This window comes from Atractosteus spatula, chromosome 14 (genome assembly GCF_055471065.1).
Source record: "Atractosteus spatula isolate fAtrSpa1 chromosome 14, fAtrSpa1.hap1, whole genome shotgun sequence".
Lineage (NCBI taxonomy): Eukaryota > Metazoa > Chordata > Actinopteri > Semionotiformes > Lepisosteidae > Atractosteus > Atractosteus spatula.
This window is the reverse complement of record NC_142719.1, coordinates 3,129,003-3,146,399: the sequence shown is the minus strand read 5'-3', so window position 1 is coordinate 3,146,399 and position 17,397 is coordinate 3,129,003. Positions and strand designations below refer to the sequence as shown.

The window sequence follows — 17,397 nt, the reverse complement described above, 5'->3', positions numbered from 1 at the left end:
CTTTACTTTAATACAGAAGGTTGCCTCTGTATCATAAACTTTAGGTTATAGTGTGCATTTTAAAGGTGGCTTCGCAATGTGCTTCTACTGTGTGACAAAGACAACAAAAACTACACAATGGGAGGAGATGCATATCTAACAGCACCAGTTCTGTAACAGCCCTTCTAAAGAAGAGGTTGTGAGTCTAGAGTTTGAAAGTTTAGGGCAGGTGATTTGATATCTTCAGGGAAAGAGTTGCAGAGCTCTGGGCCATAACAGGAGAAGGCCCTGTCACCCATAGACTGTAGAGGGGCTGAGGAACAGATAGACCCGAGTTAGAGGAGCACAGGTGGGGAGTAGAACACCAGTAGCTCAGATGGATACTGCGGTAACAAGCAGAGCCTTATAGACGAGCATGAGGATTTTAAAGATGGTACACTGGATTTAGAAACGCCAGTGCGTAGAACGTTACAGTAGTCAATTTGGGAGAAGATGAGCATCACTCCTAGGTTTTTCATTTTTTACTGAAGCTGAAGTACAGTGCCATCTACAGCTATGTTTACGGCATTGGTCTTCCAAAGCTGATGGGGGGTGTTGGTAAACATGACAACAGTAATGTCACAGTTCAGATGAAGGAAGTCTTGAATTACCCGTGTTTTTATGTTGGAGATGCCATCAGAAGGAACTGAGACAGCCACATCAGTGTCAGATATAGTAGGGAGGGAGAGTTTGGTAGTGCCGGCATAATGATCATTAAACATTGACCAAGTGGAAGCATGTAAATGCTGAAAAGCAGTGGCCCTGGTTTTGAGCTCTGAAGAACACCAGTCGTCACGAGTCCGATTTCAGAGTTAAATCCGCCAAGAGAGCCAAAGTGGCCGCGATCAGTGGGGTTTGATTTGAACCATGTAAGAGCAGTGTCAGAAACCCCAAACGGTCTCAAGATGAGTAAGTAAGACATGGTTAACAGTGTTGAAAGCAGCACTGAAATCCAGAAAAACAGGGATAAAAAGAGAACCAGAATCGGAAGATATTAGAAAATCATGAGTGGCTTTGGCCAGGGCACTTTCAGTGCTGTGAAAATGTCGGAAACCAGATTGGAGGGGTTCGAAAAGGTCATTTGCGATGAGGTGGTCAGTTCCTACGTGCAGTGTCCTCAGTGTTCTTGGCATGACTAGGAGCCTTATCCGACACCAAAAATGTCTTGTCAAGGTTGCTGAGGCACAATGTGCTCCAATGATGCCTGCAAAAGGTGTTGTTTTGAAATGTGTGAAAATGTTTGAGCCCACCCAAGCCTTTTTGTTCCAATACCAAAGCACAGGCAGTACTGTTCTCACCTTGCCCTAAGCAGCTCCAGGATGTACAAACTCATGTCGGGAACGGTATTGCCCTCAAACGTAACAATTCTTCATGTGCTCTGGTTTTGCTTCCCATGATCTGGTTATAAGTTCCAACGTCACACCACCAACAGGTGATTCTGCAATAGTTTGCAGACAAATAGTCCTCACCATCGGTGAGGATGTGTTCATGGCAGCATACATGTCGTTCAGATGCTCTTTAAGGCCTTCTCACCTTGTTCTCTCTACCTCTGTCACTACCAACGTGCTTAGAGGCCGCAGAGCTCCAGATGTCTTCAGATTTAATATCGGTGCAAAGAGATAGCAAATCACTTAGATCACACACCTTTGGCGCAATGTTAAAGGACGCGTGAGAGACATTGACATGCAGAACAGGCTGAAATGCTGCAAGGTGTAGTGTGGGTGAGCACCACCGGCAACATCAGAGAAGATGGGGAACAGATGCTTTACGTCAGCCCACCTCATAAGAGTGAAAATCTGCTTGTAAAACGAAGAAAAAAATTTAATTCAATTTTAATGTAATTTATTTTATATAGCGCCTTTCACAACAAGGTTGCCCCAAGTCGCTTAACAATGCAATTGACCATACATTTTGTCAATACAGAACAGAAAACCAGAAGACAATGAAGGAAAGGAACCAAAAACTCCTCAGTAAGGAGACAGAACCCTCTAGGGGTCCAAGGTCAAATGGTTGCCCAACCCCTTTGGGCATGCTAACATTATATACAGGAATGACTTCATTTCTTAAAGCCAAAAATTCATTTATAGCATTAGATTAGTGTATAAAATCAACTCCTACAACATTCTCCAGTAGGGGGCACTCTTTGCTGAGAACTGTAATTCATGGCCGATAATGTTCTATGAAACAACCTATGCCTTCTAGTATTGTCCAGCACGTTTTTCTCATTGCAAAACGTCTTGCCTTTCGATTAAGAGCTCATTTTCCCCTTGCATAATGCTGAACACTTCTAGCTGTTTGCAGAATACAGTACAAAATGCAGCAACAGGTATTGCGTCTATTAAAGAATCAGGCAGCGTGTGTGATGGTGGGAGAAGGGGTCACTGATGGGAACAACACTTTTATTTATGAGCTGATTTATCCTCTGTTAGTTGTGCTGAGCTGAACCGGAAGTCCTTTAAGTCTGGTTACAATTAGAAACTGATGAATTCCTCAAAGTTGTGCATTCTGCACTTTTCCTTAGTAGGTGGTCCTGCTATATTGATTTAACAAAAATGAATGCAGCTGATGTCAAATGAACAGGCTTTTTTGAGAATCTCACACCATGAATCAGTGTCACCTGGCTCTCATATGTCAATGAGCAGTAAAATCTACAGGTGTAGGTATGGAGGCAATTGAATTGAAGTGTGTTTAATCTATCAATTACGACATGTTACGACTGGAGCCAATATGAGGCAGCCTCGAATTAGTCTTTAATCTTCAAATAGAATTGTCCCATTGTTAATCCAGTGTCGATCATTTGGGGTAAAACCAGATCTGTTTTGAGCTCCATGAGCACTAATGCTGAGCACATGGGGCCTTGATTGGCTTCTGCTATAAATCCAGCCATTTCCTTCTGCCAACTCATTGGATTTTCCTGCCTTGGCCTTTCTTTTTTTGTTGTTCTTGTTTCACTTCCTCATTGCTGCTTTTCCCCCCTCTCTTCTGCCCAAATGTGGCTGTTTGTGTTTTGTCTCTGCTTTGCAGGGACACAGCCTTTCTCTATATTCAGTGCTCCAAGAAGCTCAGGAGACCCCAAGCAGATGAGTGAGAATTTGCTGGATTTGAGGGCTGGTGATGAACTGATGGTGGACGGAGGTGCGAACCTCACAGATGCCCACCATTCTAGTGTGCAGTCTGATGCCGACTCTCTTCAGGATGTTTCTGTCAGCTGCGCAGACAGTGATATGGTCATCCGGGTCAAGCAGAATCTTTATGGCTTTAGTTCCTATGATGGCCAGCTAACTCTAGGGTCAAACTGTGGGAACAACAGCATGGATCCGATGAGTGGCGACCTGCTTTTCAGCTATAGCCTGCAGGATTGTGACAGTCAGAGGCTGGTAAGGGTCTTGTCTCTTGACCTAATACTGACCACTCGCTAGGCTGAAGCACCCTTTTAATGCCTACTGTCTCGTCCAGATGTCACCAGGTTACATTGCTTATAGGAATGTGCTGCACTACGTCCCGAGTCAGAGGGCTCAGCAAGATGGGGTTCCTCGTATCAATGTGGACATCCAATGCAGCTATGCATGGTGAGGCCTGGGAGAGTGCTCAGCCCCCCCACAGTATAGAACATGCTCGTCTTGTGTGGTTTCTAAATGCTTATCTTCTTCCAGGCAAGAGTACTACCTTGATAGATTCAGCTTGACCCTCATGAATTGTAAGTACCTGCTACTGTGGATCTCCATGGGTGCTTTTGTAGCTTGGAAGCTCCTCTCTTTTGAAGCTGAAAATCCTCCTGGTACTGTTTCTACAGCTGCCTGGACTGCTGCTTCCCTCGCCAATGTGTACAGCATGGGTGATGTGCTCCACTTCCAGGCTAGAGGCTATCCCCAGTCCAGAGGAGAGCGACTCTTTCTCAAGTCATGCTATGCAACCCTCTCCAAAGATCCTCAGTCTCTACCTCAGTACTCCATCATCGAGAACTATGGGTATGACTTGCTCGCTTGTGCTCTATTGAAGCTGAGTACTTGGCACTAACCTGATCTTCCTTCCCCACCGCCAGCTGCATGAACAAGGACCTGGGAGCGGATTCCAGGTTTCACTCTCCCAGAGCAGATGATGCCATCCACTTCTCTGTAGACGCAAAGGAGCTTAAGGTGGCATCCAAGGTACAGACCGCCGCAGTCGGCCTCCTGACCATAAATGTGGGTTTGAACTCGCTAAGCTTTCCTGCTCTTTTCAGATGTACCTGCACTGTGTCGTGTTCATGAGCAGATGGAAAGCAGAGCTGCACACGAAGTCCTGCAGCTTCAATGTTGTGAGGAAAATGTAAGATCCAGTATTCCGTCTCTGTGCTCAGCCTGGAGCGTCCTTCCTAACAGCCTTTTCTCTTCCTAGATGGGAAGACCTGGAATATGCTAGGGCAGTCTGTGACTGTTGTGACTCCAATTGTACCGCTTCCCCTCCGACGTCCATAATAACAGGTACTACTGTTCAGGGTAACATCGCCATTCTGTCTGCTGGTCTAATGTGGGCTAGCATGCTGCAGACTGGAGCTTATGAGCCTTACCTGTAGTTACTACATGAGGAATACAAGGCTCTAATCTGGATTGACTTCTGTTTATCCCCGTTCTTCTTATAGATGTTGTGAGCACTGGGCCCATACTGATTGAGGACACTCCCCTAAAGAGCAAAGCCCCTGCCAGAGACCGTGGACTCCTCTGGTTTCAGGTCAAAGGAGGAGATGGTGTGGCAAGCCAAGAAACCCCTCTTCAAGATGCGGAGGGTGACCTAGGAGATAGTGAGGGGGATGCAGAAGAGGATGTGGAGGGTGATACCGGTGAGGGGGATGTGGAGGGTGACCTGAATGGATATCCTGGATGGGATGATAGTGAAGCAGATGCAGAACTTGACCTGGAAGGAGATACCAGTGAGGGGGATGTGGAGGGTGATGTGGAAGGAGATGGCAGTGAAGCTGATGTGGAAGGGGATGTTGCTGAGGACCTTCCAGTGAACCTGACTGCAACCCTGTCAGCTGTCCCAGCTAATGGCACCATGTTTAGAACAAGGTTCAGGTCTGGTAGTGCTGGTGATGAAGGGGATGCAGAAGGTGATGTGGAGGGTGACCTGGAAGGAGATACTGAGGGGGATGATGGTGAAGCAGATGTTGAGGGGGATGTGGAGGGTGACGTAGAAGGGGATGGTGGTGAGGGGGATGTGGAGGGTGACGTAGAAGGGGATGGTGGTGAGGGGGATGTGGAAGGTGACGTAGAAGGGGATGGTGGTGAGGGGGATGTGGAAGGAGATGTTGCTGAGGACCTTCCAGTGAACCTGACTGCAACCCTGTCGGCTGTCCCAGCTAATGGCACCATGTTTAGAACAAGGTTCAGGTCTGGTAGTGCTGGTGATGAAGGGGATGTGGAGGGTGACCTGGAAGGAGATACTGAGGGGGATGATGGTGAAGCAGATGTGGAGGGTGACCTGGAAGGAGATGGTGGTGAGGGGGATGTGGAGGGTGACCTGGAAGGAGATACTGAGGGGGATGTGGAGGGTGACGTAGAAGGGGATCCCAGTGAGGGGGATGTGGAGGGTGACCTGGAAGGAGATGGCAGTGAAGCGGATGTGGAAGGTGACGTAGAAGGGGATCCCAGTGAGGGGGATGTGGAAGGAGATGTTGCTGAGGACCTTCCAGTGAACCTGACTGCAACCCTGTCGGCTGTCCCAGCTAATGGCACCATGTTTAGAACAAGGTTCAGGTTTGGTAGTGCTGGTGATGAAGGGGATGTGGAGGGTGACCTGGAAGGAGATACTGAGGGGGATGATGGTGAAGCAGATGTTGAGGGGGATGTGGAAGGTGACGTAGAAGGGGATCCCAGTGAGGGGGATGTGGAGGGTGACCTGGAAGGAGATAATGAGGGGGATGACGGTGAAGCAGATGTAGAAGGGGATGTGGAGAGTGATTTGGAAGGTGACCTGGAAGGAGATGCTAGCAAGGGGGATGTGGAGGTTGACCTGGAAGGAGATACTGAGGGGGATGCAGAAGGAGATTTGGAAGGTGATTCCAGTGAGGGTGATGTGGAGAGTGACCTGGAGGATGTGCAAGGTGATGCTGAGGAAGCTCCTGTTGGCTCAACTGCTACGCGCTCAGTTCTCCCAAGTAACGAACAAAAAGGGTCCAAAATGGCATCGGAAAGTGACTTGGATGACCCTCCCCATGAAGTGGGTGATTCCTCTCCTGTTAGCAGTGTGAATGACCAGAATGCAAAAGTGAAGGTTGATCAAGGTATGGGGGAATCCAAAGCTCTGGAACTGGGCAGTGTGGACCATGAAGGTGCTACAGCCTTGGAGCAGAAGGAATTTCCAGAAAAGGACCACGGAAGGACAGGGATGCCTCCTATGGCTTCCGATGGGAGCCTCTAGCCTTCTACTTCAGGTGGGTGCAATTCTTCTGGTAGATCCACAGCAGGTGTGCTAAGCTCCTCCTGGGATTGTGATGTGCTCATTCCTTTTTGTTCTCTTTCCAGGTACATCCTGGGTCCCTCTGCCTCGGACCTCAATGTGTCAATTGTACTGGGACAATAAAGGTCTTTTGAGCCCAACGGTGGTCTTGGTGTGTACCTGAATGGAGATGCTTCTGGAGGGGGTATTAGAATTATGTAGGCTTGCTGACTCGAGGGATGCTTCCTGGTGGGGGAATAGCCAAGACTCTGGATAAGCCCGTGGTTTGGACTTGGCCTATTAACTTGCATGTGGAATTCAGGTGTTGACTGGTCGTGCTGAGTGGGAAGCATGGCTCATTTAAGCCTGCTGTTCTGCTCTGGGATGGAGACTGCCATCTGCATGCCTTTCCTGTGGGTGCTGGTGTCATGGGACATGGCCGTGACTCTGCTGCCCCACCCTGTGGAGACCAGAAGAGGGGTGGGGTGCTGTGGGTGAAGAATAGTGTATGAATTCCAGTGGACAGTGCAATCCCAGAATGCAACAGCTAACCCTTAAGGTCAAGTGGTGGAAGCAGGTGTGATCTATAGCTTTAGCAGGCTTTCCTAGTCTAGGTGCAAACCTGGGGATTCTGTGGGGAGGGATGGGTAGACAATGGGTTGCCTCATTCTTTACACTTCAAGGTGTGTGTATGTATATACATAGGGGAACACCACTCAATACACCAAACCCTTCTTTTAACAAGCTGCTCTTAAAGTACAGATCTAGAACACAGGACTTCCCTCTCTGTAAGTGGGCTTTACTTTAATACAGAAGGTTGCCTCTGTATCATAAACTTTAGGTTATAGTGTGCATTTTAAAGGTGGCTTCGCAATGTGCTTCTACTGTGTGACAAAGACAACAAAAACTACACAATGGGAGGAGATGCATATCTAACAGCACCAGTTCTGTAACAGCCCTTCTAAAGAAGAGGTTGTGAGTCTAGAGTTTGAAAGTTTAGGGCAGGTGATTTGATATCTTCAGGGAAAGAGTTGCAGAGCTCTGGGCCATAACAGGAGAAGGCCCTGTCACCCATAGACTGTAGAGGGGCTGAGGAACAGATAGACCCGAGTTAGAGGAGCACAGGTGGGGAGTAGAACACCAGTAGCTCAGATGGATACTGCGGTAACAAGCAGAGCCTTATAGACGAGCATGAGGATTTTAAAGATGGTACACTGGATTTAGAAACGCCAGTGCGTAGAACGTTACAGTAGTCAATTTGGGAGAAGATGAGCATCACTCCTAGGTTTTTCATTTTTTACTGAAGCTGAAGTACAGTGCCATCTACAGCTATGTTTACGGCATTGGTCTTCCAAAGCTGATGGGGGGTGTTGGTAAACATGACAACAGTAATGTCACAGTTCAGATGAAGGAAGTCTTGAATTACCCGTGTTTTTATGTTGGAGATGCCATCAGAAGGAACTGAGACAGCCACATCAGTGTCAGATATAGTAGGGAGGGAGAGTTTGGTAGTGCCGGCATAATGATCATTAAACATTGACCAAGTGGAAGCATGTAAATGCTGAAAAGCAGTGGCCCTGGTTTTGAGCTCTGAAGAACACCAGTCGTCACGAGTCCGATTTCAGAGTTAAATCCGCCAAGAGAGCCAAAGTGGCCGCGATCAGTGGGGTTTGATTTGAACCATGTAAGAGCAGTGTCAGAAACCCCAAACGGTCTCAAGATGAGTAAGTAAGACATGGTTAACAGTGTTGAAAGCAGCACTGAAATCCAGAAAAACAGGGATAAAAAGAGAACCAGAATCGGAAGATATTAGAAAATCATGAGTGGCTTTGGCCAGGGCACTTTCAGTGCTGTGAAAATGTCGGAAACCAGATTGGAGGGGTTCGAAAAGGTCATTTGCGATGAGGTGGTCAGTTCCTACGTGCAGTGTCCTCAGTGTTCTTGGCATGACTAGGAGCCTTATCCGACACCAAAAATGTCTTGTCAAGGTTGCTGAGGCACAATGTGCTCCAATGATGCCTGCAAAAGGTGTTGTTTTGAAATGTGTGAAAATGTTTGAGCCCACCCAAGCCTTTTTGTTCCAATACCAAAGCACAGGCAGTACTGTTCTCACCTTGCCCTAAGCAGCTCCAGGATGTACAAACTCATGTCGGGAACGGTATTGCCCTCAAACGTAACAATTCTTCATGTGCTCTGGTTTTGCTTCCCATGATCTGGTTATAAGTTCCAACGTCACACCACCAACAGGTGATTCTGCAATAGTTTGCAGACAAATAGTCCTCACCATCGGTGAGGATGTGTTCATGGCAGCATACATGTCGTTCAGATGCTCTTTAAGGCCTTCTCACCTTGTTCTCTCTACCTCTGTCACTACCAACGTGCTTAGAGGCTGCAGAGCTCCAGATGTCTTCAGATTTAATATCGGTGCAAAGAGATAGCAAATCACTTAGATCACACACCTTTGGCGCAATGTTAAAGGACGCGTGAGAGACATTGACATGCAGAACAGGCTGAAATGCTGCAAGGTGTAGTGTGGGTGAGCACCACCGGCAACATCAGAGAAGATGGGGAACAGATGCTTTACGTCAGCCCACCTCATAAGAGTGAAAATCTGCTTGTAAAACGAAGAAAAAAATTTAATTCAATTTTAATGTAATTTATTTTATATAGCGCCTTTCACAACAAGGTTGCCCCAAGTCGCTTAACAATGCAATTGACCATACATTTTGTCAATACAGAACAGAAAACCAGAAGACAATGAAGGAAAGGAACCAAAAACTCCTCAGTAAGGAGACAGAACCCTCTAGGGGTCCAAGGTCAAATGGTTGCCCAACCCCTTTGGGCATGCTAACATTATATACAGGAATGACTTCATTTCTTAAAGCCAAAAATTCATTTATAGCATTAGATTAGTGTATAAAATCAACTCCTACAACATTCTCCAGTAGGGGGCACTCTTTGCTGAGAACTGTAATTCATGGCCGATAATGTTCTATGAAACAACCTATGCCTTCTAGTATTGTCCAGCACGTTTTTCTCATTGCAAAACGTCTTGCCTTTCGATTAAGAGCTCATTTTCCCCTTGCATAATGCTGAACACTTCTAGCTGTTTGCAGAATACAGTACAAAATGCAGCAACAGGTATTGCGTCTATTAAAGAATCAGGCAGCGTGTGTGATGGTGGGAGAAGGGGTCACTGATGGGAACAACACTTTTATTTATGAGCTGATTTATCCTCTGTTAGTTGTGCTGAGCTGAACCGGAAGTCCTTTAAGTCTGGTTACAATTAGAAACTGATGAATTCCTCAAAGTTGTGCATTCTGCACTTTTCCTTAGTAGGTGGTCCTGCTATATTGATTTAACAAAAATGAATGCAGCTGATGTCAAATGAACAGGCTTTTTTGAGAATCTCACACCATGAATCAGTGTCACCTGGCTCTCATATGTCAATGAGCAGTAAAATCTACTGGTGTAGGTATGGAGGCAATTGAATTGAAGTGTGTTTAATCTATCAATTACGACATGTTACGACTGGAGCCAATATGAGGCAGCCTCGAATTAGTCTTTAATCTTCAAATAGAATTGTCCCATTGTTAATCCAGTGTCGATCATTTGGGGTAAAACCAGATCTGTTTTGAGCTCCATGAGCACTAATGCTGAGCACATGGGGCCTTGATTGGCTTCTGCTATAAATCCAGCCATTTCCTTCTGCCAACTCATTGGATTTTCCTGCCTTGGCCTTTCTTTTTTTGTTGTTCTTGTTTCACTTCCTCATTGCTGCTTTTCCCCCCTCTCTTCTGCCCAAATGTGGCTGTTTGTGTTTTGTCTCTGCTTTGCAGGGACACAGCCTTTCTCTATATTCAGTGCTCCAAGAAGCTCAGGAGACCCCAAGCAGATGAGTGAGAATTTGCTGGATTTGAGGGCTGGTGATGAACTGATGGTGGACGGAGGTGCGAACCTCACAGATGCCCACCATTCTAGTGTGCAGTCTGATGCCGACTCTCTTCAGGATGTTTCTGTCAGCTGCGCAGACAGTGATATGGTCATCCGGGTCAAGCAGAATCTTTATGGCTTTAGTTCCTATGATGGCCAGCTAACTCTAGGGTCAAACTGTGGGAACAACAGCATGGATCCGATGAGTGGCGACCTGCTTTTCAGCTATAGCCTGCAGGATTGTGACAGTCAGAGGCTGGTAAGGGTCTTGTCTCTTGACCTAATACTGACCACTCGCTAGGCTGAAGCACCCTTTTAATGCCTACTGTCTCGTCCAGATGTCACCAGGTTACATTGCTTATAGGAATGTGCTGCACTACGTCCCGAGTCAGAGGGCTCAGCAAGATGGGGTTCCTCGTATCAATGTGGACATCCAATGCAGCTATGCATGGTGAGGCCTGGGAGAGTGCTCAGCCCCCCCACAGTATAGAACATGCTCGTCTTGTGTGGTTTCTAAATGCTTATCTTCTTCCAGGCAAGAGTACTACCTTGATAGATTCAGCTTGACCCTCATGAATTGTAAGTACCTGCTACTGTGGATCTCCATGGGTGCTTTTGTAGCTTGGAAGCTCCTCTCTTTTGAAGCTGAAAATCCTCCTGGTACTGTTTCTACAGCTGCCTGGACTGCTGCTTCCCTCGCCAATGTGTACAGCATGGGTGATGTGCTCCACTTCCAGGCTAGAGGCTATCCCCAGTCCAGAGGAGAGCGACTCTTTCTCAAGTCATGCTATGCAACCCTCTCCAAAGATCCTCAGTCTCTACCTCAGTACTCCATCATCGAGAACTATGGGTATGACTTGCTCGCTTGTGCTCTATTGAAGCTGAGTACTTGGCACTAACCTGATCTTCCTTCCCCACCGCCAGCTGCATGAACAAGGACCTGGGAGCGGATTCCAGGTTTCACTCTCCCAGAGCAGATGATGCCATCCACTTCTCTGTAGACGCAAAGGAGCTTAAGGTGGCATCCAAGGTACAGACCGCCGCAGTCGGCCTCCTGACCATAAATGTGGGTTTGAACTCGCTAAGCTTTCCTGCTCTTTTCAGATGTACCTGCACTGTGTCGTGTTCATGAGCAGATGGAAAGCAGAGCTGCACACGAAGTCCTGCAGCTTCAATGTTGTGAGGAAAATGTAAGATCCAGTATTCCGTCTCTGTGCTCAGCCTGGAGCGTCCTTCCTAACAGCCTTTTCTCTTCCTAGATGGGAAGACCTGGAATATGCTAGGGCAGTCTGTGACTGTTGTGACTCCAATTGTACCGCTTCCCCTCCGACGTCCATAATAACAGGTACTACTGTTCAGGGTAACATCGCCATTCTGTCTGCTGGTCTAATGTGGGCTAGCATGCTGCAGACTGGAGCTTATGAGCCTTACCTGTAGTTACTACATGAGGAATACAAGGCTCTAATCTGGATTGACTTCTGTTTATCCCCGTTCTTCTTATAGATGTTGTGAGCACTGGGCCCATACTGATTGAGGACACTCCCCTAAAGAGCAAAGCCCCTGCCAGAGACCGTGGACTCCTCTGGTTTCAGGTCAAAGGAGGAGATGGTGTGGCAAGTCAAGAAACCCCTCTTCAAGATGCGGAGGGTGACCTAGGAGATAGTGAGGGGGATGCAGAAGAGGATGTGGAGGGTGATACCGGTGAGGGGGATGTGGAGGGTGACCTGAATGGATATCCTGGATGGGATGATAGTGAAGCAGATGCAGAACTTGACCTGGAAGGAGATACCAGTGAGGGGGATGTGGAGGGTGATGTGGAAGGAGATGGCAGTGAAGCTGATGTGGAAGGGGATGTTGCTGAGGACCTTCCAGTGAACCTGACTGCAACCCTGTCAGCTGTCCCAGCTAATGGCACCATGTTTAGAACAAGGTTCAGGTCTGGTAGTGCTGGTGATGAAGGGGATGTGGAGGGTGACCTGGAAGGAGATACTGAGGGGGATGATGGTGAAGCAGATGTTGAGGGGGATGTGGAGGGTGACGTAGAAGGGGATGGTGGTGAGGGGGATGTGGAGGGTGACGTAGAAGGGGATGGTGGTGAGGGGGATGTGGAGGGTGACGTAGAAGGGGATGGTGGTGAGGGGGATGTGGAAGGAGATGTTGCTGAGGACCTTCCAGTGAACCTGACTGCAACCCTGTCGGCTGTCCCAGCTAATGGCACCATGTTTAGAACAAGGTTCAGGTCTGGTAGTGCTGGTGATGAAGGGGATGTGGAGGGTGACCTGGAAGGAGATACTGAGGGGGATGATGGTGAAGCAGATGTGGAGGGGGATGTGGAGGGTGACGTAGAAGGGGATGGTGGTGAGGGGGATGTGGAAGGTGACGTAGAAGGGGATGGTGGTGAGGGGGATGTGGAGAGTGATGTAGAAGGGGATCCCGGTGAGGGGGATGTGGAAGGAGATGTTGCTGAGGACCTTCCAGTGAACCTGACTGCAACCCTGTCGGCTGTCCCAGCTAATGGCACCATGTTTAGAACAAGGTTCAGGTTTGGTAGTGCTGGTGATGAAGGGGATGTGGAGGGTGACCTGGAAGGAGATACTGAGGGGGATGATGGTGAAGCAGATGTTGAGGGGGATGTGGAAGGTGACGTAGAAGGGGATCCCAGTGAGGGGGATGTGGAGGGTGACCTGGAAGGAGATAATGAGGGGGATGACGGTGAAGCAGATGTAGAAGGGGATGTGGAGAGTGATTTGGAAGGTGACCTGGAAGGAGATGCTAGCAAGGGGGATGTGGAGGTTGACCTGGAAGGAGATACTGAGGGGGATGCAGAAGGAGATTTGGAAGGTGATTCCAGTGAGGGTGATGTGGAGAGTGACCTGGAGGATGTGCAAGGTGATGCTGAGGAAGCTCCTGTTGGCTCAACTGCTACGCGCTCAGTTCTCCCAAGTAACGAACAAAAAGGGTCCAAAATGGCATCGGAAAGTGACTTGGATGACCCTCCCCATGAAGTGGGTGATTCCTCTCCTGTTAGCAGTGTGAATGACCAGAATGCAAAAGTGAAGGTTGATCAAGGTATGGGGGAATCCAAAGCTCTGGAACTGGGCAGTGTGGACCATGAAGGTGCTACAGCCTTGGAGCAGAAGGAATTTCCAGAAAAGGACCACGGAAGGACAGGGATGCCTCCTATGGCTTCCGATGGGAGCCTCTAGCCTTCTACTTCAGGTGGGTGCAATTCTTCTGGTAGATCCACAGCAGGTGTGCTAAGCTCCTCCTGGGATTGTGATGTGCTCATTCCTTTTTGTTCTCTTTCCAGGTACATCCTGGGTCCCTCTGCCTCGGACCTCAATGTGTCAATTGTACTGGGACAATAAAGGTCTTTTGAGCCCAACGGTGGTCTTGGTGTGTACCTGAATGGAGATGCTTCTGGAGGGGGTATTAGAATTATGTAGGCTTGCTGACTCGAGGGATGCTTCCTGGTGGGGGAATAGCCAAGACTCTGGATAAGCCCGTGGTTTGGACTTGGCCTATTAACTTGCATGTGGAATTCAGGTGTTGACTGGTCGTGCTGAGTGGGAAGCATGGCTCATTTAAGCCTGCTGTTCTGCTCTGGGATGGAGACTGCCATCTGCATGCCTTTCCTGTGGGTGCTGGTGTCATGGGACATGGCCGTGACTCTGCTGCCCCACCCTGTGGAGACCAGAAGAGGGGTGGGGTGCTGTGGGTGAAGAATAGTGTATGAATTCCAGTGGACAGTGCAATCCCAGAATGCAACAGCTAACCCTTAAGGTCAAGTGGTGGAAGCAGGTGTGATCTATAGCTTTAGCAGGCTTTCCTAGTCTAGGTGCAAACCTGGGGATTCTGTGGGGAGGGATGGGTAGACAATGGGTTGCCTCATTCTTTACACTTCAAGGTGTGTGTATGTATATACATAGGGGAACACCACTCAATACACCAAACCCTTCTTTTAACAAGCTGCTCTTAAAGTACAGATCTAGAACACAGGACTTCCCTCTCTGTAAGTGGGCTTTACTTTAATACAGAAGGTTGCCTCTGTATCATAAACTTTAGGTTATAGTGTGCATTTTAAAGGTGGCTTCGCAATGTGCTTCTACTGTGTGACAAAGACAACAAAAACTACACAATGGGAGGAGATGCATGTCTAACAGCACCAGTTCTGTAACAGCCCTTCTAAAGAAGAGGTTGTGAGTCTAGAGTTTGAAAGTTTAGGGCAGGTGATTTGATATCTTCAGGGAAAGAGTTGCAGAGCTCTGGCCCATAACAGGAGAAGGCCCCGTCACCCATAGACTGTAGAGGGGCTGAGGAACAGATAGACCCGAGTTAGAGGAGCACAGGTGGGGAGTAGAACACCAGTAGCTCAGATGGATACTGCGGTAACAAGCAGAGCCTTATAGACGAGCATGAGGATTTTAAAGATGGTACACTGGATTTAGAAACGCCAGTGCGTAGAACGTTACAGTAGTCAATTTGGGAGAAGATGAGCATCACTCCTAGGTTTTTCATTTTTTACTGAAGCTGAAGTACAGTGCCATCTACAGCTATGTTTACGGCATTGGTCTTCCAAAGCTGATGGGGGGTGTTGGTAAACATGACAACAGTAATGTCACAGTTCAGACGAAGGAAGTCTTGAATTACCCGTGTTTTTATGTCGGAGATGCCATCAGAAGGAACTGAGACAGCCACATCAGTGTCAGATATAGTAGGGAGGGAGAGTTTGGTAGTGCCGGCATAATGATCATTAAACATTGACCAAGTGGAAGCATGTAAATGCTGAAAAGCAGTGGCCCTGGTTTTGAGCTCTGAAGAACACCAGTCGTCACGAGTCCGATTTCAGAGTTAAATCCGCCAAGAGAGCCAAAGTGGCCGCGATCAGTGGGGTTTGATTTGAACCATGTAAGAGCAGTGTCAGAAACCCTAAACGGTCTCAAGATGAGTAAGTAAGACATGGTTAACAGTGTTGAAAGCAGCACTGAAATCCAGAAAAACGGGGATAAAAAGAGAACCAGAATCGGAAGATATTAGAAAATCATGAGTGGCTTTGGCCAGGGCACTTTCAGTGCTGTGAAAATGTCGGAAACCAGATTGGAGGGGTTCGAAAAGGTCATTTGCGATGAGGTGGTCAGTTCCTACGTGCAGTGTCCTCAGTGTTCTTGGCATGACTAGGAGCCTTATCCGACACCAAAAATGTCTTGTCAAGGTTGCTGAGGCACAATGTGCTCCAATGATGCCTGCAAAAGGTGTTGTTTTGAAATGTGTGAAAATGTTTGAGCCCACCCAAGCCTTTTTGTTCCAATACCAAAGCACAGGCAGTACTGTTCTCACCTTGCCCTAAGCAGCTCCAGGATGTACAAACTCATGTCGGGAACGGTATTGCCCTCAAACGTAACAATTCTTCATGTGCTCTGGTTTTGCTTCCCATGATCTGGTTATAAGTTCCAACGTCACACCACCAACAGGTGATTCTGCAATAGTTTGCAGACAAATAGTCCTCACCATCGGTGAGGATGTGTTCATGGCAGCATACATGTCGTTCAGATGCTCTTTAAGGCCTTCTCACCTTGTTCTCTCTACCTCTGTCACTACCAACGTGCTTAGAGGCCGCAGAGCTCCAGATGTCTTCAGATTTAATATCGGTGCAAAGAGATAGCAAATCACTTAGATCACACACCTTTGGCGCAATGTTAAAGGACGCGTGAGAGACATTGACATGCAGAACAGGCTGAAATGCTGCAAGGTGTAGTGTGGGTGAGCACCACCGGCAACATCAGAGAAGATGGGGAACAGATGCTTTACGTCAGCCCACCTCATAAGAGTGAAAATCTGCTTGTAAAACGAAGAAAAAAATTTAATTCAATTTTAATGTAATTTATTTTATATAGCGCCTTTCACAACAAGGTTGCCCCAAGTCGCTTAACAATGCAATTGACCATACATTTTGTCAATACAGAACAGAAAACCAGAAGACAATGAAGGAAAGGAACCAAAAACTCCTCAGTAAGGAGACAGAACCCTCTAGGGGTCCAAGGTCAAATGGTTGCCCAACCCCTTTGGGCATGCTAACATTATATACAGGAATGACTTCATTTCTTAAAGCCAAAAATTCATTTATAGCATTAGATTAGTGTATAAAATCAACTCCTACAACATTCTCCAGTAGGGGGCACTCTTTGCTGAGAACTGTAATTCATGGCCGATAATGTTCTATGAAACAACCTATGCCTTCTAGTATTGTCCAGCACGTTTTTCTCATTGCAAAACGTCTTGCCTTTCGATTAAGAGCTCATTTTCCCCTTGCATAATGCTGAACACTTCTAGCTGTTTGCAGAATACAGTACAAAATGCAGCAACAGGTATTGCGTCTATTAAAGAATCAGGCAGCGTGTGTGATGGTGGGAGAAGGGGTCACTGATGGGAACAACACTTTTATTTATGAGCTGATTTATCCTCTGTTAGTTGTGCTGAGCTGAACCGGAAGTCCTTTAAGTCTGGTTACAATTAGAAACTGATGAATTCCTCAAAGTTGTGCATTCTGCACTTTTCCTTAGTAGGTGGTCCTGCTATATTGATTTAACAAAAATGAATGCAGCTGATGTCAAATGAACAGGCTTTTTTGAGAATCTCACACCATGAATCAGTGTCACCTGGCTCTCATATGTCAATGAGCAGTAAAATCTACAGGTGTAGGTATGGAGGCAATTGAATTGAAGTGTGTTTAATCTATCAATTACGACATGTTACGACTGGAGCCAATATGAGGCAGCCTCGAATTAGTCTTTAATCTTCAAATAGAATTGTCCCATTGTTAATCCAGTGTCGATCATTTGGGGTAAAACCAGATCTGTTTTGAGCTCCATGAGCACTAATGCTGAGCACATGGGGCCTTGATTGGCTTCTGCTATAAATCCAGCCATTTCCTTCTGCCAACTCATTGGATTTTCCTGCCTTGGCCTTTCTTTTTTTGTTGTTCTTGTTTCACTTCCTCATTGCTGCTTTTCCCCCCTCTCTTCTGCCCAA

The 17,397-nt window shown here is 47.2% G+C and overlaps 2 protein-coding genes across 2 annotated transcripts; both read left to right on the top strand.

Moving 5' to 3' along the window:
- Positions 1-3,008: 3,008 nt before the first annotated feature.
- Positions 3,009-6,417, top strand: LOC148820401 (uncharacterized). The gene is made up of 9 exons (XM_088933489.1): positions 3,009-3,395; positions 3,475-3,587; positions 3,672-3,715; positions 3,812-3,986; positions 4,061-4,166; positions 4,241-4,326; positions 4,396-4,481; positions 4,640-5,670; positions 5,788-6,417. Exons 1-9 carry the CDS (start codon positions 3,009-3,011, stop codon positions 6,415-6,417), a joined length of 2,658 nt encoding a protein of 885 aa, XP_088789615.1.
- Positions 6,418-10,240: 3,823 nt separating this feature from the next.
- On the top strand, positions 10,241-13,574 carry LOC148820400 (uncharacterized). Its single transcript, XM_088933078.1, has 9 exons — positions 10,241-10,627; positions 10,707-10,819; positions 10,904-10,947; positions 11,044-11,218; positions 11,293-11,398; positions 11,473-11,558; positions 11,628-11,713; positions 11,872-12,783; positions 12,934-13,574. The coding sequence occupies exons 1-9, from the start codon at positions 10,241-10,243 to the stop codon at positions 13,572-13,574; spliced, it is 2,550 nt and encodes an 849-aa protein (XP_088789204.1).
- The last annotated feature ends 3,823 nt before the right edge of the window (positions 13,575-17,397 follow it).